At 38.1% G+C, this 24,194-nt stretch overlaps 1 protein-coding gene across 1 annotated transcript in view; it reads right to left on the reverse strand.

Annotated features, from left to right (window-relative positions):
* Nucleotides 1-201: 201 nt before the first annotated feature.
* The window catches only part of med27 (mediator complex subunit 27), a 71,159-nt gene continuing 47,166 nt past the window's right edge, over nucleotides 202-24,194 (reverse strand). The window contains exons 5-8 of the mRNA XM_081348760.1: nucleotides 8,922-9,029; nucleotides 6,552-6,593; nucleotides 4,483-4,560; nucleotides 202-1,561 (exon numbers count right to left, since the gene is read on the reverse strand). Coding sequence (XP_081204886.1) covers nucleotides 1,427-1,561; nucleotides 4,483-4,560; nucleotides 6,552-6,593; nucleotides 8,922-9,029 — 363 coding nt within the window. The 3' untranslated portion in view covers nucleotides 202-1,426. The remainder of the gene's footprint in view (nucleotides 1,562-4,482; nucleotides 4,561-6,551; nucleotides 6,594-8,921; nucleotides 9,030-24,194) is intronic.

Raw genomic sequence — 24,194 nt, forward strand, 5'->3', positions numbered from 1 at the left:
CTTCTTCTTTTTTTTTTCAGAAAAGCTCAGAATATAAAGTGAAAGTGAGCCTGCTCATTAGGATTTCCAGCAGGTTTGAAAATTCAGGATTCAGATTATCCTGCTCTCAAAGCAGCACTACTGATATTCATCACATATTAAATTTCTGAAATGAATTCAGCCCAAACCAAATATGTTTCTATCTTTTTTTTTTTCATTTTTAATATTTATATCTAAACTCCATAGTTTTCATATCAAAATGAATTAAGTTTATACATCATTAAATTTTTCATATATTTTTATGAAATGCCAGACAGTTTCGTTTAGATTCTTCTAGGCAGTTTTTATAGGCTGAAAGGCATATCAAGATCTCAGAGTACAATAGTACATTAGATCAGTCAGCCCTGTAGCTCCAGCTGATGCAATTAAATCATGGCTGATGTTCAAATGAGAATCTATGTGGCTACATAAAGATCAAATTCAAGCAGCACAAACAGCTTAAATTAACGCGTATGAAACAACATATTACAAACATGAAATGAGTAAAAACACCCTTGTTGAGACTACATTGACTTGTGGTTTCTAGATAAACATAACAGGCTAACAACCTCAGAACTCATGGCAGGTCTTGGAAAAAGTCACTTTCGTTCTGGCACTGGTGGTCAAAGTGAATTTCTCATGCCTAAAACAAAATGTGTTTAATAATTTAAACTTGCATGTACAATATGTCATTGCAAAAGTGAAGTCACGTCAGGCGAGGTTAGAAAACAAAAGCCAGCAACTCATCTAGAGCCGCTGTCAACATTTAAATCTTGCATGATAAGAAATGAAAAAGCAACTGCGATTTCGGCGTCATACACATCTAAGAATGTACATTTTTTATGAACTGCATGAACATTTGCACACTGGTTTCTGAACTTTATACAAGCATATTTAAAAAGCAGAAATTTGAAGAATTTTCCATAAAAAAAAAATCATGATCAAACACGGTGCAGGCTTATTTTAATTAAAGAAACATAGTATAATATTAAATACTCACATGTTTTAAAAAGAATTATGAGGCAAGATGTGGAAAAACAATAGCAAATGCTTTTAAAGGTCAAGTTTATTTAAAGGTCAAGAAATGGACAGCCTATAACATTAAAGATTATGACCAGCTTCTGGTAGATAGCCTTCTAGCCATTTACATTCTGAAACACATCAGCATTTAACATGTCCTATTTACAAATGTGAGTAAAAAACATTGTGATATCTATCTGAAGAATGATGTTCTTCTAAAAGAGGGAGGAGCAAAGCTGTGGAAATCAAAAGGCTGGAAAATCTCTCAACAGCAGCGGGTCTTCATGATGAATATAAAACTATCCACAACGAGGCTATCTGCAAAGCACTGCTAGAAACAGAATCTTTGAGTTTTTCGAGCCAAAATCCTGTGTGTCCCAGGACAGCGTCACTGCCGGCAGGTGTCATGGAAGGCCTCCAGAGTTCGGAAGTCCCTCCATGTTGGAGGAAGGCCCTCCTGCAGGAACTTGCCACAGCGCTGACACGGGTTCTGGAAAAGTTTGATGTAGCTCCTCAACCAGGTCTGGTCAAAAGAACAACACAAATATTTGTGCCTTTTTTTTTTCTTCAAGAGCTGATTGGTTAAAAATTCCAAAAACTAAATAGCATTCCTCATGTGAAGCAGACAAGACTTGATTAACACTACGTGACTTGAATGACACATTTTAGCCAAAATGAAGCAAAGTATAAGGATGTTTTCCTCCTGAAATGCTGTAAAACTGTTGGCTGACCTCACTGCACTGGCATCGGTTGTGTGAGAGCAGCATGAGGGTCTGTGGGGTCTCACAGCAGTCACAACTAGACATTGATTAACAGCAGGAGGAGTGTGTCTGCTCTCCTCTCTAACCCGTCTTCACTGGGACGCTCAGCACAGTTGGGGTTTACCTGCACCTGTCAGGACACATTGTCTTTCCTAATTCATCTGTCGGCCCAAACCGCCCTCCACTGATTCCCTGTTATTCACACTCCAATTAGCACACACAAAAGGCCTATCTTATCTTATCTTATCTTATCTTATCTTATCTTATCTTATCTTATCTTATCTTATCTTATCTTATCTTATCTTATCTTATCTTATCTATCTATCTATATCTGTCTATCTATCCATCTATATCTGTCTGTTTGTCCCTCCATATCTGTCTGTCTGTCTGTCTGTCCGTCCGTCTATCTATATCTGTCTATCTATCTATTTATCCATCCATATCTATCTATCTATCTATCTATTTATCTATCTATCTATCTATCTATCTATCTATCTATCTATCTATCTATCTATCTATCTATCTATCTATCTATCTATCTATCTATCTATCTATCTATCTATCTATCTATCTATCTATCTATCTATCTATCTATCTATCTATCTATCTATCTATATCTGTCTATCTATCTATCTATATCTGTCTATCTATCCATCTATATCTGTCTGTTTGTCCCTCCATATCTGTCTGTCTGTCTGTCCGTCTATTTATATCTGTCTATCTATCTATCTATCTATCTATCTATCTATCTATCTATCTATCTATCTATCTATCTATCTATCTATCTATCTATCTATCTATCTATCTATCTATCTATCTATATCTATCCATCTATATCTGTCTGTTTGTCCCTCCATATCTGTCTGTCTGTCTGTCTGTCTGTCCGTCCGTCTATCTATATCTGTCTATCTATCTATTTATCCATCCATATCTATCTATCTATCTATCTATCTATCTATCTATCTATCTATCTATCTATCTATCTATCTATCTATCTATCTATCTATCTATCTATCTATCTATCTATCTATCTATATCTGTCTATCTATCTATCTATATCTGTCTATCTATCCATCTATATCTGTCTGTTTGTCCCTCCATATCTGTCTGTCTGTCTGTCTGTCTGTCCGTCTATTTATATCTGTCTATCTATCTATCTATCTATCTATCTATCTATCTATCTATCTATCTATCTATCTATCTATCTATCTATCTATCTATCTATCTATCTATCTATCTATCTATCTATCTATCTATCTATCTATCTATCCATCTATCCATCTATCCATCTATATCTGTCTGTTTGTCCCTCCATATCTGTCTGTCTGTCTGTCTGTCCGTCCGTCTATCTATATCTGTCTATCTATCTATTTATCCATCCATATCTATCTATCTATCTATCTATCTATCTATCTATCTATCTATCTATCTATCTATCTATCTATCTATCTATCTATCTATCTATCTATCTATCTATCTATCTATCTATCTATCTATCTATCTATCTATCTATCTATCTATCTATCTATCTATCCATCTATATCTGTCTGTTTGTCCCTCCATATCTGTCTGTCTGTCTGTCTGTCTGTCCGTCTATTTATATCTGTCTATCTATCTATTTATCCATCCATATCTATCTATCTATCTATCTATCTATCTATCTATCTATCTATCTATCTATCTATCTATCTATCTATCTATCTATCTATCTATCTATCTATCTATCTATCTATCTATCTATCTATCTATCTATCTATCTATCTATCTATCTATCTATATCTGTCTATCTATCCATCTATATCTGTCTGTTTGTCCCTCCATATCTGTCTGTCTGTCTGTCTGTCCGTCCGTCTATATATATCTGTCTATCTGGTTGAAATCTGACCGCCTCTGTTTATGTATCTGTCTGTCTGTCTGTCAGTCCATCCAATTAAATCAATCAATATGTCTGTCCATCTAGAAAGCAAATAGGAACTTGAAGGTGTTTTTTAGAGAGACTAATGATGTTTTTTTAGGTTCTAAATAAGCTGTCCTCAGGATGGCCTTGGAGCGAAGTGCATCAATGGTGCGGGTTTTTGAATCCGCATACGGGAGAAAGTCCACGATTCCAGCCATGATCAGAATAGCTCCGCATTGATCTTACGGAGAAGTAATCAATCTCTCCACTCTTTTCAAAGCTTAGAGCAGAGGTCGGCTGACTATTTAAAGACGGACCAGACACAATGCTTAACATCACACACAAATAAACAAGTCACGATAAGGTAAACTTGTGAAATTATTAAAGATTTCAAACATAAAATCAACAATTTTATCATTCCAGGGCACAGTTTGACGGGTTTATATACATTTAATCTAGCAGATGCTTTTATTCAAAGCTAGTATAGTACAGTGCACTCAAGCTATCGGTTTTCAGCATGAAACCCATAACCTTGGTATTACTATTGCCTTCCTCTACCAGTGAGCTACAGGAATTATTTTCCTCAAGCACTATTCTATTTCACAGAATAGTGTGCACCAAACTAAATTTCAGCTTTTGGTCTAACATGATCTTGCATGCATTCTTACGATGTGGAATACAACCTCTCGTTAAACCGCACCACACAGCTAAAGGCAAAATGTAATAATTGAATCATAATTCCTGCACAGTGTTAGTATAATTTTAAAAGCAATGTACTATACCCACCATGAAGGAGCGAACTACAACATCGGGCATCTGGGGGAGCTGGTAATGCAGGAGGGCTGTGGTTGCATGATCAGTGACCTGAGAAAACAAAAAGTTCACTGAGAAACATAACAGAAGGTGTACAAACATATGACGTGAGTGCATTAACACTCACGTCATTAGAAGAGTGCATTAACATACGACCCCCCACATTTACAAAACCAAAATGAAATGAGGAAACAGATAACATATATTTTAAATAGTTATCTAGCCAGTGAGATATATTTATGCTCTGTAATTGGTGGTTGAAAATGATTATGTGAAACTAAACTATACGGAGCCCCTAAAGATATATGGTGATGGGAAAAATATGAGATGGGAGGAAAAATTATGTCAGTGTTATTGCATTTTTTACTGTTTTGCGTTCCCCGAGGAACTTTGCTTTAGCTCGTAAAATGTTTGTGTTCCTACAGGGAACTTTGCGTTTGCTCGTAAAATGTTTGTGTTCCAACAGGGAACTTTGCGTTCGCTCACAAAACGAGTTTTTGCAAGTGAACGCAAAGTCTCTCAGGGGAACGCAAACGTTTTGCGAGTGAACGCAAAGTTTCTTGGGGAACACAAAAGTTTTGAAAAAAAAAAAATTTTCACCCCATCTCTCATTTTTTCCAACATCATGTCCCTTTAGGGGCTCTGTGTTTTGTGGTGCAAAACACCTTAACTTACTTCAAGGATACGAACAAATTCGTATTTTCCATTTTGATTTTTCAGAGATAATTTATCGGTATTTTGCATTGTTTTGGGGTAAAACTTAATGTAAAATGTCCTGCCAGTACTTTTTCTATTTTTCCATTTTTTATCCTACAATTATTTACAATAATAAAAATAACCTTGGTCCAAAAATATACTTTACTTTCTTAAAGCAAAATTAATATTTTTTTCCTTGCGTGCATGGGCACACAAAGAAATCCTAATTAAAATACATTTTCAGATCAATCTACCTACACTCAGATTAACTCTTAAGTCCAATTTTGCAGAAGAACACCATAACCTTATTACTTTCCATAAAATCCCATCTTCCATTACTAATGTAATTATAGAAAGGGACTAAAAAGCGAACCACTTCAATCTCCCGTCATCGTTTCATCAGACCTGCCAATGCTGACCAGAGACCTTATGGGAAACCGGCCAGTTAATACCTGTTGCATCATGGGAAAATAACCCTCAAATGGTTACTGTTGAAGTGTAAAAAAAAAAAAAAAAAAATAAGTAATGCTTTTTACAAACACAGAAACATCTGTGTGAAAACTATTGGACAGCGGGGACATGTGAGGAGTAAAGAACGATTAATTAAGCAAGGACTGAAAACGGGAACACAGCAGTGACAGCTGGGAGGGGAAGATGAGAGGCAGCCCGTCCCTCCAGTTTGAGGCAGCCAGGGTTCGAGTTAGCGTTCACATCCGGGGAAATAAAGAAATAAACAGGTCTGCGCTTTGATCAGCCCGTGCAGATGCGAGGCGCTCAGTTACAATGCGAGCAGGTTCTCGCAACCTCTCGCTTTAAGTTCCAGGCAGCTCGTCATACACATTCTCTTTCCTTTGAAAGGAAAGCTATTTTTTTCCCTCTCTCTCCCTCTCTTTGAAAGGTGCATCAGCATTACCCACACTACGTAGTTTCATCTGCCCCAGAGGCTGACTGCTCTCTAATTCCAGCCTAATGAGATTCGGGGAGGGTGGAGAGAAGACGACTGGATGTTTAGGGTGCTGTCAAATGAGGGCGAAGTGGCTTGGAGTGAAATGAAATCCAAAAACATGGGGACAAATGATGTCTGAGGGATGAAAGGCAGGGAGTGGCAGTCGAGAGGTGACGAGAAATTCGACCATCATTTAGAAGAGAGATCTCATTAGGATTTCACAGACATGCGATTTAAATTAATTTATTAATTTATTGTGCGGCTCAAATTCAAGATCATTTCATTACGTGCCAACATTTCCCAACACATGCTACGGGTAATGAGAAAGACATGCTCTGTTGATTAAACTGAGTTTCGTGTGTTTGTTGTGATGCCTTAAGATGTCAGCTGCGTTACTCACCTTTTGAAATGCTTGATAGTTGGATTTTGACCAGATGTCCAGCTAAAAAAAAAAAAAAAAGAAAAAAAGACAGACACAAAACTAAACCATGAAATCAATGAAAATACTTATTCCCTGGGATTCAAAATAATTGCATGATACCCAAATTTTGCCCTCAAGTGTGCCCTTACTCTTAAGGCCCTGATAGACTCGCGGAAGAATTCTTTTTTGCTCTTTGCTTAGGGGTAAAAAGAAGTTTGAAATATGTTTGCAGCGGCATACTTTAATATGCGCTGTGTGAATTCCTCTCAGTAACAAAATAAACACTACAAAAATGACAGCGGTGAGAAAACAGCAGTTAAGAAAGCATCTGATGTGGATATGTTCATTTTTGGCTGAACTAACCCTTTAAGTGCACATAAATATATGCAGGACTTAAACTTAAACACTTTGACAGTTTAAAGGTCAGTAACGAATAGCCTTGCGTCTGATATCAGGCCTGTTGTGTGGGGGGCGAAAAAAAACCTTCACTAATCAACCCGTTGAGCGAAGGTCATCAGAAGAGTTTTCAAAGACGACAACAAATCAAAATGTTCTCTGATTCTAATATCAAACAGGCCTGGTGTCAGCATTTATCAGAGAAATCAGACTCTATCTCCCCTCTGTCCTCAAACCCACCTCCAGACACTGCTGCCCTTTGAAGTAAAAAGAATGCCGGATCGCAAAATTACCCAAGAGATGTCTGAGATCGTCTTTGAAGCCCTACTTTGATAGCATAGTTTCCCTTCTCCTACCCCTTCCTCTCCCCTTTTTTGTGTTTGGGGGTTCAGATGGGCTCTGTTGGGCCTCTTGCATATGGTTATGGTAAGCTATGTGGTATTGTTTGAATTGTAAGGACCATAGAGGGGGTTTAAAGAAAATGCCTGTTGATATTCTGCCTCATACAGTCCCAAAATGACCTTTGAGGTTGATTCAAAAGCCGGAGTTGTCTGCAGCGTTTCATACAGATAACTGTAAATAGAATAAAATGAAATATAAAAGAGTATTTGGGCAGAATTCTTTAGGATTTGTTTCTCGCAGTTTGTCTAAGAGTCTGATTGATTTTCTGCACAACCCAAGGTTTAAATAAGCAAAATGCATTTTAACAAGCAGAATGAGCTCATTTGATTTTAAAGCTCCACAATCTTAAATCTATAATGAACTGGACTTAATTACTGTTTGTTGACTTGTTCTTGAGGGGTTGAGTTTCCTTCCCAAAGATAAGTAGATATTTAAACTCAGTCTTGTTTCTTTACTCTTTAGTGTTTATAGCAGACAAAAGACAAATGGTTGAATATAAATCTCTAGCCATCATGCAATATTATTGATCCTAATATTGCTTATCTTTCCTTGAATTGACATTAAACATCTTAACCATATCTCAATGCTGCATTCACGACTATATATATATATATATATATATATATATATATATATATTATATATATACACACACACACACACACACACACACAATACTGTATCCCACAATGCAATGCACTCAATTTACAGCTTGACAAAGCAACAGGAACTAATATCAGCTATAATCTTGACTTGTTACTTAATCAGCCTGAGTTTTTTAAATGTATAATTATAATTTGTATTTACAATTGTTATAATAATTTAGTAATTTTTATTACCAAAATACGCAGAATAAACATTTATTGGGCATACTACTCTTCTATTTGAAATATAATTGCATAAGCAGTATGCAAGTACATCTCTCTCATCTACATTCAGCAATTAAATAATGAGTTTTTACTGGCATAATGAGAGCGGTTTAGGCCTCACGACTGATATCCTGGTGCGAGCGTTGCTGCGACTGTCAGTCCGAGTTTTCTGGCGAAGCAGCAGAGGTTAATGTGCAATTGCTCACCACACACGTTTGGACGCAGAGGCCCAGAGGCGCGCAGCACAAAGAACCGGCCTGGCAAGCAGTTCAGAAGATTCACATTCGCTGCCATAATTAACTGTGATCAAGCATCTCTGCAGCTTTGATGGCCACCTCATATTAGTGTCACCAAAGAGTGTTCAAACGTTGCGGCTTTCACAGAGACGTACAGAACGCTTCAGAATGAATGAGGGGACGCTGCTCAACCTGACACGAGGGACGTGAGAATAGAGGGTAACGCATACGTACATGCTTTTCATGTTCAAGAGAGAGCCGAACACATCATGTGAATTATTAAACGGCTGTGCAGAGACTTTTATCAATAGCTAAAAATCCAAGGATTTTACATCCTTACCTAAGCCAGAAGTACTCAAGCTAAATTTGAAGGTTCAACTGGAATAAAATGGACAAAGATGAGCTTTAAACTAGATTTAAACATGGAATGGAAAGAAATGTTTTACCTTTCCATCCTCAGAGTATATGTTCTCATGAAAACCTCTGACAATAGTGCGGTCAATAAAAAGGCTCCTCATAACCACGATGGCTTTCAAAACCTTCCCCAGTGTGACCTGGAAAGAAAAAAAAGAGAAGAGATCATTCTAGTTTCTTTAGCACAGAAGATAGGTTGGGTGGATGAAATTTGGGGGCGTTTCTTCAACCACGGGCACTTTTAGCCCTCTTGCTTTCACAAAAATTATTTTCTTCTAAACCATTTTATTTTTCCTGGTCATTTCCTGGCCATCACATCTCAAATTGTGCATTTCTTCGTTTTATGTCTGATAACATTATGTGGTGGAAACGACATTTGAAATAAAATGTCCAACTCCTTTCTTTGGCTAAGGACAATATCATAGCTAGCTTTTTATGTAAAGTAAATTGTTTTTGCATCAATTGAGAAAATTATAGCTTGTCTGGAAATGACAAACAATAAAAATATTCTGTTCACAAGAGATATTTAGTTAACACTTTACAAAAAGGTTTAATTAGTTAACATTAGTTAACTAATTTACAATACATTATTAAAATCAAAAGTTGTTTTGTTAACATTAGTTAATGCACTGTGAACTCACAAGAACAATAAATTAACAGCTGGATTTTTATTAACTAACACTAACAAAGATTAATAAATATTGTAACAAATGTATTGATCATTGTTGGTTCATGTTAGTTAATACATTGACTAATCTTAACAAATGAGACCTTATTGTAAAGTGTTACCGATGTTTACATTGATATTGTCACATATTTCTTTACATAACACGTATACACATTTCTAATTCAATATCAATATACCAATATCAAGAATGCTCTTTACTGACACCGCATGGAAACCATTTACTTTTGATAAAACTGTATTAGTGGCAAAATCATTAGTTGTGATGGAAATGACGCCAGTCATTGAGGGCCAGTCATAATTTGGGTAAAACACAAACAGGATTACAATAAATATTGAAATGGGTTATGATTATTTCATACTTAATTTAAATGATAAAAAAAGCTTTCAAATTTAATTTTTTTTATGATGGAATACATATTTTACAAAAGAAAAAATATCTATGCATACATACGTTGCAATCTTAAAAAGATATAAAGTTAACATGAACTTCATTAAACAAAAATAATGTACTGCAATAAAAATTAACCCTTGGGACATAAAGGTGTCTGTAGTTAATCATTTATTCAACCAAAATATCTTTAAAGAATTGCAAATGGCCAATTTTTCTCAATTTCTAAAACATACAGCACAAAACTCTTCTCGTCAGAGGATTAGTTTTTCCTTCATGCCAAAAAAAGTTCACACACCAGCCTAAAACCATCTGCTGTCAGGAGGGGTTTCTCTTGAGTCTTCAGGCTTAAAATGGGTTTAATCTAAGGCAAAGGAGGAAATCCCAGTATAGCATTCTTAAATCCTCACATTCACTTAGCTTTCATGCTAGGCACACCACAGAGAGAAAGACACAGTACAGCACAGATACAGTACAGCACGGACAGGAAGAAGGGTGAGGATCTCCAAATCAAGCCCTCTGTGTATTTGCCAAAGCTGTTCAAACAGCAACACTGTCCCGAGAACAAAACAGCAATATGTTTCGGCTGAGCCCCACTTGCTGAATAATTTATGTGTCAGGCACAGTAAGGGATGCTGGGTAAGGCTGGGCCAGGTCTGAATGCTGGCAGGGTGGTGACGGTTCTTTTTATGGCCCCTCTGAGGTTTTTACAAGCCGGTAGATTTGACCCCACCACTGGCTGTGAAGGGGAACATGCTCAGGTGGTCTAAAAAACAGAGGGACAATGGCGACCAGCGTGATAAAGTTCAGCTAAAATAACACCCGAGTGACAAAGTTTGACATAAAAAGGAACTTGGAATCAGAAGAAATGAAATATCAGCTTATTTTAGATTCATAGAAGAGTTTTCAGGTTCCTCAGTGCTCCACTTTTATAAATGCCAAACCAATAATGCAATATGGAAGGGACTGCAATTATAAAGAGGGATATTAGTTTGGCAGAGCTGAATTTACCATCTTAAAGGCCCTCTGTGGTGAAAATAAAGTTTTTAATGTTGTTTATATGTCTATGTGGTGTTTTTAATATGCTTTGCATGTGCAAATTCATCAGTCAGCACCATTGCTGAATATTTTCTCCTTAAAACTGCAGTGAACCAAACAATCGCCGGTGTTTCTTACATCACAAACTACCTTGTAACCAATCACATCAATGGCGGGCGTGCTTTAGCATATTTATCATTAACGATGCTGTGAAGCAAGGGTACATTTAGCTATATAGCGGGTGAATTATCTATATAATGTATATTACAAAGTTATTATGAACTATATGCCTATACGACTTTAAAGCCCAGTAACAAAGACAGAAAAAAATAATTAAAATGAGACTTCACAAGCATTACAATGGATGGATTGCCTTGCAGTCAATGAAGAAAAGCAAAAATGTCACTGAAGTCCAGCGACAGAGTCTAGTAAGGTTCTATGCATACATGAATACAAATATGAATAGGAAATTACTTGTTGTTTGGGTGAAAGAGCCGATTGCAAAAACAAACCATATCCGCTGAAGGAGATGTCACTGCCACAGAATCCCACACCTGGTAATTGGAAAACTTTTACACAAAAGATTCTCATTCGGAGAAATGGAGATATACTTTCTCAGACTTTATTACTGTTATGTAAATGTGGCCTGCAAATTGAGAGATAAAAAGCATTCTAAGTAAGTTTCAACCAAATTTCCCTTACAACCAGTGTTTTTATAGTATTATAATAGTATTTCTTATTCTGAATTGGCTTTCATTTTGATATTTTCAGTTTTTGTTTCAATTTGTGTCATTTTAATGAAAAAATAATTTTTTTGTCATGTGCTTTTGTCATTTTTATTAGTTAGTTTTAGTTAGATATTTCTGTTTAGCTTTTTTTTTGTACTACTAATTCTAATATTAATATTTTATATAATTTTATGTCAGCTTTATTTCAATTAACCAAACAATTTTTTATATTTTTAGCTAACAACAACAACACTGCTTACAACACAGTACTTCGCGACATCATAGTCTGATACAATCAGAATGTAATGCCATGGTACTATCAAATATACTATGGTATTTAGGGATTTTCATGTTCTTATACCACATAATGTTTCAGTTATTGATTTTAAGCAAGATACTTTAAAGTGTCTTAAAGTGGGGAAAAAGTGTCTTGAAATGAGGGATTTAACGATTATTTTGGTAATCGAGTAGGCCTAATAGGTTGATTATTTTGACGAATAATCCAGTAAAAGGATATGGTGATTGATGTTATTACACTTTAGACCAAATCAAATCCGTGTTTAATCTTCGCCAAACAACATTTAATTCAAATGTCCACTTAATCTTTAATATTTGGCCACTTCTTTACGATAGAAATGCTACAGCCACTGTAATTTCTTGAACAAGAACATGTGGACATCAAAACATGCAAACTCAGAGCGAGGGTTGAAACTTTTATTTTGAAATTACGATAAACAACAGTTTAGAAACATATTGATGTATTCTCCTGTGTCACACTGACAGACACTGATTATGTTCAGCTGTTCACTCAGTATCATCATTATCACCTGTATATATGTTCGGTTTCAGTTCAGTGTCCGGTGTCATCAGTTTTGGATGTGTTGTTGCTCTGTTCGTTTTGGATTACCTGTTGGATTTATAAAATATTACCTGTTTACCTTCATCTTCATCATCTACTACCTTTACACATGCATACCGCGTAGCTTTACCGCAGCCCTGTGTGACAGGTGTAGGTTTATAAGTGATTTATATTACAAATCTGGTGAAATGGAGCAGGTTGCGTTCCCAGATGAACGTTATAAGCAACCCAAACTCACAGCATATGAGATGGAGTTTATTAAACGAGATGCTGAGACGTGCTCCACGCAATGATAACACCACAACACTTCACTATGAAACACGAATTGCAGACTTTGTGATTTTACAATAGCATTATGTTATATCATGATTTTAAATTGATTTAAATATATCATGCAGCCTTATAAAATGGTCTAATAATGCGGTTTCTCATCCTTGGAATGCGCCACTTCCGGTATTTTGCCTGTTAAAGGTACAATATGTAAGAATTTTGTATCAAAATATCCAAAAACCACTTGCACAGTGTTATATATTTCTTTCAATTGTGTACTTCCATTATCCTAAACGTTTCCAAGAATTTATAAATTCAGAGAAATTCACAATTTTAAAAAGTGCCCGTCCCTGTTCACTTGTCGCTTGTCAATGACGTAATATCCGCATTATCCCTGGTTTCCACTTGTACTGCCATAGTAACCATGGCGACAGACGTGGACAACTGCGTTGTGCGTAACGTCTAAATGCACGCTGTTGTTGTTTCGTTCAAACATTATGGACCATGGCAAGCAGACTTTGTGACAAAAGGAGAACTAAAACGAGGATCAATATCAGCGTGGCGTTTTCGAGATGCCGAGAGCTCCACGTCCGCAACTAACTTGGACATGACAGAGCTTCACGAGTCACAACTTGACAGGGACGCTCTTGCATGTACTTTATTACAGGTGAGCAAATGTACATAAAACAAATTAATGTTATATAGCTAAACATGATGAAATGTTAGAATATGATCAGTATGTTATTATAATGTTGATCTAGCTTACTGCTAGTCTTATATAGCAAACAAACTAACATTATAACTTTCAACGCACTCAAATGCTGTTTAGTATGATAGTGTAACGTTAGACCAAATGAAACAGTGCAGCGTTACCTCACAAGTTAAATTCGTCAACTAAACTGACCTGTGTGAGAAGTAATTCAGCACTTGCTGGTAGTTCGGTAGAATTAAATGTCCTTATTCCTTTATATCCGCAGGACTCGCGATATCTGTCTCTCATTAGCAATCGCGACCTGCTTCATACCACAGTCATGTTAAAAAACATGAATGTCACTCATCCATAAACAATATTAGATCCATCAGCATGACAGCAAGTCGCATCATTCCGCTTATCACTGCGTCATCAACCTACGCCTTTGTTATAGTAAGAGGTTAGCGACCCCTAGCGGTGAATTTTTTGTGCATATTGTAGCTTTAATCAACACGGGTAAATCGCAATTGAGGATTTTTTTAAAAACGAGTACTCGAATTTAATCAAGGAATAATGAAAGCTCTACTTGATAAACAAATATATGTATATATTTTTTACAAAGCAATGCAAGTGTAATTATTGCAAATAATTACAGTAGCCTAATACTACTTTGGTCTATTCTGTTAGGGTTAAAACCAGACTATAGAAAGAAAGAAAAAATACACAAAATCACAAACAAATGCTTACATTCTTAGACAAAGAAAGAGGGAATATGCATGTAGAACAGACAGACAGACAGACAACAGGGTGAGTCGATGAACATTTTTAGGAAAATATCCCTTAAATACCCCACCACACGAGGCTCCTTCAATCACCCGACATCAAGCAGACAAGTATACAGATATCTAGAGAATGGTACACTAGCAAGTTCACACACATACACAAGACAGTGGGGAAAAAAGAAAGTCTGATCAATCATGTCAAGAGATCCAGCAGAAATACTCATTCAGACCCGTTCGTACTCCGCGAGCCCTCGCAACACATGTTTTTCCCGCTTTAAGGTTTGCTTATTAAATTCATGTCTGTCAGAGTAGCTGAACGCCTGGCCTGTGCCCGGAGCCGCTTGGCGCTGGCAGCCGACACCAGCACTCACAGCCTGAATCCATTACCCCTGACAGCCTTTAAAGTCATAGTTCTCCCAAATGTAAATTGAAATATTATTTTTCTAGCCAGAGAGGCAACTTAGAGGGTGGATGCCCAAAGACGAAAGCATTTAAGTTATTTTTGATCACTGAAAATGAATTCCTTATAAACATGCACTTAGTAAAGAATGCTAGTATATGAAAAAACAAAACAAAACAAAAAAACAAGCACATATATCCTATATTGAGTATAACGCAACTCTCTGGAAACAAAACACCAAAAAAGCAAAAAGTAAAAAAAATAATAAGAATATAAATTGAGAAACATTTTATGATTGTTTTAGAGATTTTTTTTTTTTAAATAATATAAGTTCTGCAATAAGTTTTAGCTAATTATAAATAAATATAAAAATATAAAATAAAATAATAAAATGCAAGAACATGATGATTTCACTCCAACAACATGAGTGAAATACAACTGAATAAATATAAACTAGATGTACCGCATCGCGGTACAAAATATGACCGCCGCTCAGGCCTGCACTGGCTTTCCACAAAAATAAATGACGTGGAGTAATTTGGCTGTATTGCGTGTTTATGTATATACCTAAAAAAAGTAATAGTATGTGCATGTCTGTCTGTGTGTGTGTGTGTGTGTGTGTGTGTGTGTGTGTGTGTGTGTGTGTGTGTGTGTGTGTGTGTGTGTGTGTATGTGTGTGTGTCTGTGCGTGTATGTATGTGTGCGTACATGTGTGCACGTGTGTGTTTGTGTGTGTGTGTCTGTGCATGTGGATTTGTATGTGTGTGTATGGGTGTGTGTCTGTGCGTGTGGATGTCAGTGTGTGTGCATGCTTGCGTTTCTTTGTATTCCTGCATGTGTGTGTGTGTGACAGTATCATCCTAAACCAGCAACCCTTCGCTCAACAGCACCATCTACAGGCCGATGAGTGTACAGTCACTAAATGTGCACATAAATGAATTTATTTTATACCCCCCCATGGATGAAATTCTACAAAACTTAGCAGAGGATACCCCCAGAGGATGTCAAGTTAATCATACACATGAAATATGGTGCAGTTCTGAACATCTCCACTGAAGATAGGGGCGATTAAAGCAGAATAATATTGCATTTTCATTTTTTATGGGAGGGGCGCAAATCACAAATGAGTGATTATGGGCTAGGTTGATGTGGGCCCTTAAGAGCAACATACCATAAAAATTTCTTCATCCTCGTTGCCACGGTTCAGGTAGTTATTTAGGAAAAACTGCATTTTTTTGGGTTTGGGGGGGCCCAGCGCGGGGGGGGGGAGTGGCCCCCGGGGACCAAACGAAATTTTTCCGTAAAAGTCTAGTAGACCAACATACCATAAAAATTTCTTCATCCTCGGTGCCACGGTTCAGGTAGTTATTTAGGAAAAACTGCATTTTTTTGGGTTTGGGGGGCCCAGCGCGGGGGGGGAGTGGCCCCCGGGGACCAAACGAAATTTTTCCTTAGAAGTCTAGTGGGGCTACATGCCCACCAAATTTCATGTTCCCCGGTGCTTCAGTGTCCCTGGTATCGTTGACAAAAAATTTACGGGGGCCCCAGCGCGGGGGGGGGGGGGGGGGGGAGTGGCCCCCGGGGACCAAACGAAATTTTTCCCTAAAAGTCTAGTAGACCAACATACCATAAAAATTTCTTCATCCTCGGTGCCACGGTTCAGGTAGTTATTTAGGAAAAACTGCATTTTTCTGGGTTTGGGGGGCCCAGCCCGGGGGGGGAGTGGCCCCCGGGGACCAAACGAAATTTTTCCTTAGAAGTCTAGTGGGGCTAAATGCCCACCAAATTTCATGTTCCCCGGTGCTTCGGTGTCCCTGGCAGGGCTCCAGACTGCGACCAAATGGTCGCATTTTGCGACCAAAATTTGAGAGTGTGCGACTAAATTTTACATCCAGTCGCACATGTGCGACCAGTAAATTTCATCTCGTTCATAGTGGGCGACAACCGACGTCGCGTCTGCGATGCTTTGTTTACGACATCACGACAATTAATTTTTTAACGGTCCTCCATGAAGGGTTCCGAGTGAATGAATGAGTGTGTGTGTGTGTGTGTGTGTGCGCGCGCGCGCGAGTGAATGAGTGTGTGTGCGCGCGCGAGTGAATGAGTGTGTGTGTGTGTGTGTGTGTGTGTGTGTGCCCGCGCGCAAGTGAGTGAGTGAGTGAGCGAGCGAGCGAGAGAGTGTGTGCGTGCGTGTGTACATGTGCGAGTGAATATCATAGACTGTAAAAAATAGGTGAATATGTGTCTGAGACGGCTCGAGATGACTGGTCGTAAAGCAATGTGTAGTCTGACAATGTTTCTTGTCCAGGACATGACAAGATTTTTAGGAGTCGAGACTCGAAATCGTGTAATCTGATACATTGACTATAGTAACAGACAAAAAAATTGCGTATTCTGAACCAGACATAACTATAACTATGGTATACTGTGGTTATGAAAGTAGCCTACACATCTTTTTACAGCACTTCAAAACTATATCCTATTAAAATATTTTTTTTTTATGTGTCGACCAAAACATTTTTATTCATCCTTTAAAGATTGTCTCTATTTATAAAACTGAAAGTTTCAAGAAGTAGGAAAACTCACACTTATTTTTTTTAAAAAGAAGACTAAATTACCATTGTAAACAGCTGCTGAGGGTGCTTATTGGCTATTTTCACTCCCTAATATCTATTTTGTCACTCATTTTGCTTTTGAAATAATATTAAGACATTATGAAGGATAATAATTAAATTTAACTTTATCTATACACCTCAAATTTAGCTCAGTGCTTTGTCATCCCACAGTGCTACCAAATACTTTCTGTAGAACTTAGAGCCGCGGCCCTCAGATGTTAGTCTGGAGCCCTGTGATCTTAAAATAAAACTGCACCATAATTTCTGTACGCTTAATCGATTTATTATCAAAGCATTTGTCTGTAATAGTTATTTAGGGGGAAAATGTGAAGGTGTGCCCCTAAATTTTCTGCTTGCGCTCCTAAAATTTTAAGTCAGGGGCTACAGCGCTCCTAATAAAAAAAGTTAGTCTGGAGCCCTGCCTGGTATCGTTGACGAAAAATTTACGGGGGCCCCAGCGCGGGGGGGGAAGTGGCCCCCGGGGACCAAACGAAATTTTTCCGTAAAAGTCTAGTAGACCAACATACCATAAAAATTTCTTCATCCTCGGTGCCACGGTTCAGGTAGTTATTTAGGAAAAACTGCATTTTTTGGGGTTTGGGGGGGCCCAGCGCGGGGGGGCGAGTGGCCCCCGGGGACCAAACGAAATTTTTCCTTAGAAGTCTAGTGGGGCTACATGCCCACCAAATTTCATGTTCCCCGGTGCTTCGGTGTCCCTGGTATCGTTGACGAAAAATTTACGGGGGCCCCAGCGCGGGGGGGGGGGAAGTGGCCCCCGGGGACCAAACGAAATTTTTCCCTAAAAGTCTAGTAGACCAACATACCATAAAAATTTCTTCATCCTCGGTGCCACGGTTCAGGTAGTTATTTAGGAAAAACTGCATTTTTTTTGGGTTTGGGGGGGCCCAGCGCGGGGGGGGGGAGTGGCCCCCGGGGACCAAACGAAATTTTTCCTTAGAAGTCTAGTGGGGCTACATGCCCACCGAATTTCATGTTCCCCGGTGCTTCGGTGTCCCTGGTATCGTTGACGAAAAATTTACGGGGGCCCCAGCACGGGGGGGGAAGTGGCCCCCGGGGACCAAACGAAATTTTTCTGTAAAAGTCTAGTAGACCAACATACCATAAAAATTTCTTCATCCTCGGTGCCACGGTTCAGGTAGTTATTTAGGAAAAACTGCATTGTTTTGGGTTTGGGGGGGCCCAGCGCGGGGGGGGGGGGGAGTGGCCCCCGGGGACCAAACGAAATTTTTCCTTAGAAGTCTAGTGGGGCTACATGCCCACCAAATTTCATGTTCCCCGGTGCTTCGGTGTCCCTGGTATCGTTGACGAAAAATTTACGGGGGCCCCAGCGCGGGGGGGGAAGTGGCCCCCGGGGACCAAATGAAATTTTTCCGTAAAAGTCTAGTAGACCAACATACCATAAAAATTTCTTCATCCTCGGTGCCACGGTTCAGGTAGTTATTTAGGAAAAACTGCATTTTTTGGGGTTTGGGGGGGCCCAGCGCGGGGGGGGGAGTGGCCCCCGGGGACCAAACGAAATTTTTCCTTAGAAGTCTAGTGGGGCTACATGCTCACCAAATTTCATGTTCCCCGGTGTTTCGGTGTCCCTGGTATCGTTGACGAAAAATTCAGTAAGGTGACGAAAAAAAAAAAAAAAAAAACTTTGACAATCCCTATATGACCGCTTTCGCTAGCGGCGGTCATAATTATCCTTCTCTAAAAGAAAAAGATTAATTAAATTAAAAACAATTTAATAATATAAAATAAGATAAGATAAACTATGAGAATATAATGGTCCAACAGGAGTTACAGTATATATCAATTAATAAATATAAATAATTCTAAAATAAATAAAACAAAATAAAATAAAGTGTTGGGAAAAGTTTGAGATATTTAGATTATAATAGAGTGAATTTGCCTTCTGGTCTTTCTTCTCTTTTCATGAGAGTCCTGCTGAGTGTTGAAGCAATAAAACGACCACTGATCACTAGCCGGGGGAGGCACAGAACTTCACAGAAACTTCACACACGTATTTTTTTCCCCACATGCTGAGTAACTTTTCCTCTTTGTCTTTTTATTTCTTACCACAAAATGTTTCCAAAAGAAGCTGTGGATACAATACGCCACACATTCAATGCTTATTACTTGATAAATAATTCTGTAAGCGTCCTGTGAATCAGTTCGTGTCAGATAAATTATTATTTTTTAAACCTAATGGAAAAGTAATGATTTATCCAAGCAACATCTTTTCAAAATGTACATGTCTCTAGATCTCTCAATTATAAATTACTTGTATCCATGCTGGATTTTTGTACCTGTTAAATCACTTGAGTTTTTTTCATGCGTAAAACTAAGCATTGTAGTTTATGATAAAAAAAAATAGTTTTGCACAGAAAAGCACAGTTGATCCTTCTACACGGACATTAATATCTCCCATCTTCACACAACTGATGTCAAAATGGCTGATGCAAAACATGCTAAAAGAAAAACAACCTCAAAAAGCATAACTTGCTCTCATCAAACCTGAACTTTTCAGCACAAGAGAATTTGTAAATAGTAGCTGGCAAATGCGACTCAAGCAATTTCTCAAGAAATAAAGAAACAAAAACCACCAAATCCCTCGCAGTAACCCTAGTGTGTGAAGCCGGTTAGTAGCGTCAATAGCTATTCTGGGCATTCTTTTCAGCTACAAGCTAGTTGGAAAGTAAGTTGCTGGCCTGGGGCCAAAGGAACATGGTTACTAGGAAGAAAAGAAGTTGACTTCGAGTGTGGTAAGCGTCAGGGCGTCCTGAAAAGGTTCATTAGCTGATCTTAAGTGCATCCCCAAACGACTGGATCGCAATGGCGGCAGATGGTACTTTTTTATTTGGAGTGAGAGTGGGCCGCGGATAGGGAGGGGAAAAGTGGCAAAAACTAAGAGATTGGACAAAAAAGAAACAGTTTCTAAGCAACATGTGAGATCTCAAATCAGCTGCGAACAAGGAAGGAAAGAAGCCAGGCGAGAACGTGGCCAAGCGTCCTGCTCTCCATGACCTCTCCTTTGAGAAAAATGGATCCTCATTCAAGTTGCTCGAGACTAAAATAAGTTTCATGTTCAGCCGAAGCGTTCTGCTGTATGCTTTTCAACTCATTTCTAAAACATGGCTGCATGCACTTCATCAGCATTGGGGAAAATAAGACTCCTTTTACATCTGCCATTAGCATGCGTTTTTTTATCCAAACAGTATCAGAATATTTTTTAGATCAATTGCATCCGACCACACATTCTTGTACATAATGGTAAATGCTACTAAGTGCTAACAGGAATGTTTCTGCCATTTACAGAATAAAAAAAAAAAAAAAAGAAACAAAGCAAAAATGTTTTCTGTTTTTCATTTTGACAGAAAGCTTGATTGAAATGAATGGAAATTAAGATGTAAATATTAGTATTGTCATTTTATTACTCAATTTTTATTTTATTTCACAGTACATATATATTTCATATCTTGCATATTGCATGTCCCTACTTTAGAAACACATTAGAAGGGATTGGAAGTGAAAAAACAAGGAGAAAAAGGCTTAAAGCATGCAAAAATAGACCAGAGAGATGTGGGGAGGATTCGGGGAGAGAAATGAGAGATTCCAAGTGTAGTTCAGTGGAAAAACTCATGGGATAGTGTTCATTAAAAGCGATGACCAGATCCCAGGGGCAAACCGCCTGTTGTCTTTTTCACATTGCAAGGGCTGAATTTAAAAAAGAAAAGAAAAGAAAAGAAAAGAGAGAAGAACCTGCAACACAAATAGAGCATGATGTCACCTTTGGCTTTTGGCTTGCTTAGATGGGGACATTTAATATTCAACAATATTATTGATCTGATAAAATATAAACTAAAAATGATCTAAATTAATAACTTTTTTTACAACCAAAATGAACCATCACTGAAATTACTTAAAGGGGTGGTTGATAATGATTTCACTTTTCTAACTTTAGTTAGTGTGTAATGTCGCTGTTTGAGCATAAACGACATCTGCAAAGTTACAACGCTCAAAGTTCAAAGCAAAGGGAGATATTTGCTTTTAAAGAAATTGCTTTTTAAAGGTCCCGTTTTATGCCCCTTTTCACAAGATGTAAAATAAGTCTCTGATGTCCCCAGAGTGTGTATGTGAAGTTTGAGCTCAAAATACCCAACAGATCATTTTTTACAGCATGTTTAAATTGACATTTTTTGGGGCTCAGAAAAATGACCTGTTTCAGTGTGTGCCCTTTAAATGCAAATGAGCTGCTGCTGGACGACACAGGGGGCGGAGCTTCATGAGCTCGCGCTCAGTCTGTCAGGAAAAATTCATCTCACGGAATGATGATAATATCAGAAACTCTCAGTAATGGTGTTCATTTCGAGTTGGACAATAATGCCTACAGAGTCAGAGTGCTGTATAGAGATGAAACAGGTATGGTTTAGTAGTTTAATTACGGTTATTATAACGTATTTGTCATCTGCTTGTAGGCTATGTATCCATTATTTATTAAAAGCCTACAAGTCTGCTGTCTGAATGATGATCAAACATGTACTGATGAGTATAATAAAGTTTATTGTACATCACACAAAAGATGAAGCGTCAGTTTTACTTCAGAAAATCACCGTAAGAGCTGAGTAAACACAGTAGCCTAAGTTATAAGAAGTGCGCAAGTAGCCAGTAGAGTTGAGGGAGCATTCCTGTGGGTGGAGGTTAGTCAAGAAACGGTTCTGGTGATGTCACTAATGCAGGAAGTAGAGGGGTGTAGTCCAATCGAGCCGTTTTTTGTAGTCAACTTCTGTTAAATAAAATATCTCGCTTGGCATTGAACTTTGAGCTTTATAATTTTACAGATATTATTTATGCTCTAACAGCAACATTACACACTAACTAAAGTTTGAAACATGGGATCACGCAGAACGGGACCTTTAAGGACTACAACAAACGGCTGGTAGGGACTACACAACATTCCTCCAGGGTTAGTGACATCACCAACCCTAAAATTTACATAAACCCCGCCCCCTGAACACGATTTATAGATTATCAAGACAGAATATGCTAATCAATGACTAGAAGATAACTACACATAAGCTACATAAATTCATCAACTAACCGTTCAGAAATGTCCTGTTGCATTCTACATGTCGTCACTTCTTGAGTCTCTCCATCATTGACTTCATCTGACCCGGTTTGAACATAAAAGGCTAAAAGTTTTTGAAATTTTCAGTGCATATCTGTGTGAGCTAAAATGACACAAGCGGTTGAAGCTCCGCCCTCTGTGCCGTGCAGCAGCTCATTTGCATTTAAAGGAACAGACACAAAACGGTGCGTTTTTGCTCACCCTCAAAAAGTGACAACTTTAACATGCTATTTAAAATATCTGTGGGGTATTTTGAGCTAAAACTTCACATACACACTCTGGGGACAAAGAATTTTTTTACATCTTGTGAAAAGGGCATTATACCAACTTTTTAAGCTGAACTATGAGGCTATTTTCTTCTAGAAACAAACTTTGTTGCATCATTTTCCTGTTATCACTGTAAAGCTGCTTTAAAAACAATCTCTATTGTAAAAAGCGCTATATAAACAAAGGTGACTTGACTTGATGGAAAATGTACAACCTCGTCAAAGTGATGGATAATGATTATTTGACTTAGACAAATGTGGTCAGAATCAGTCCATGAACAGTCCAAATGCGATACAATTGTGATCTGATCCCTGAAAAAGCATGTTAATGGCAGGTGTAAAGGTGGCATCCCATCTGATAGCTAACAGGGTTGGCACTGCACTCCAAATAGCATTGGGGGAGCTGTTTTTATAGGTAAAAAATGTCAGATCAACAGATTTTGAGGTGCACAAATTGCACTATTTTGACAATCTGGGAATCTGAATGCCACTGTTGAGGTCTCTGAGAGTGTCCACCTCATTAGCTTTCAAAAGCTTACTGTACCATCAAGCAACACGAGAAACAAGCTGACACACCACAACGCCCCTGAGTGCAAAGAGGGGTGTTTTCCAATACCCTCTTCCACCTCTCTGAGTGTGACCAGCTCTGACCTCTCCACCTCACGCCGGGTCTGTCCTCATCAGCACAATCCCCCACTCAGAGGTCGTTCCGGAATACCGTCAATACTCGCACGCCCATCCGCCCCCAAGGTTTTGACTGTCGTGGCAGCAAAAAACATTTTTAATGTAGATCAATAGCAGAACAAGGTCACTTTAAAATTCAATTAACAAAAATTTTTTGACTCCGCTCCATTGTGAACCTTTGAGGTGACCAAAGCCAGGCACAACAAGGCAGAATGATTTAGTCAAGGTGGAAAGAGAAAGCAAGGGAACAAGAAGGGAAGTCGCCAGAGAAAGTCACATGGTGTAGCAGCTAGCGCATGCATTTCTGACACATTGAGCTGCGGTGCGCATACGGACGACTTAAACTTAAATGAGGTTTAAATACGACTCCCATGAACATTGTTCAAAACTTTGTGGTCGGTAAGATACATTCGTTTATGCTTACCAAGACTGCATTTATTTGATAAAAAAATCCAGTAATGTTATGCTGATTTAGTGCTCATTAAACATTTTAGATTATCAATGTTGAAAACAGATGTGCTGCTTAAAGGAGAACTCCGGTCAATTTTAACATTGAGCTCATTTTATTGTACATTTGGAGTGCTGTCAATACAGAGAACAACTACAAAAATCGGCGTTGCCTACACCGAGTTATTCTATTTTTAAAATTTGCACCCTGTTGACTTCAATGGGGCAAGTACTAAACCTGCTTTTAGGCTCTTAACATCCTTGATGTGTCATTACAAGTGCACAGGTCATGTGAGTGATTCCTTCTGAGTGAAC

The sequence above is a fragment of the Scardinius erythrophthalmus genome (assembly GCF_964197995.2).
Source record: "Scardinius erythrophthalmus genome assembly, chromosome: 20".
In the NCBI taxonomy this organism is placed as follows: Eukaryota; Metazoa; Chordata; class Actinopteri; order Cypriniformes; family Leuciscidae; genus Scardinius; species Scardinius erythrophthalmus.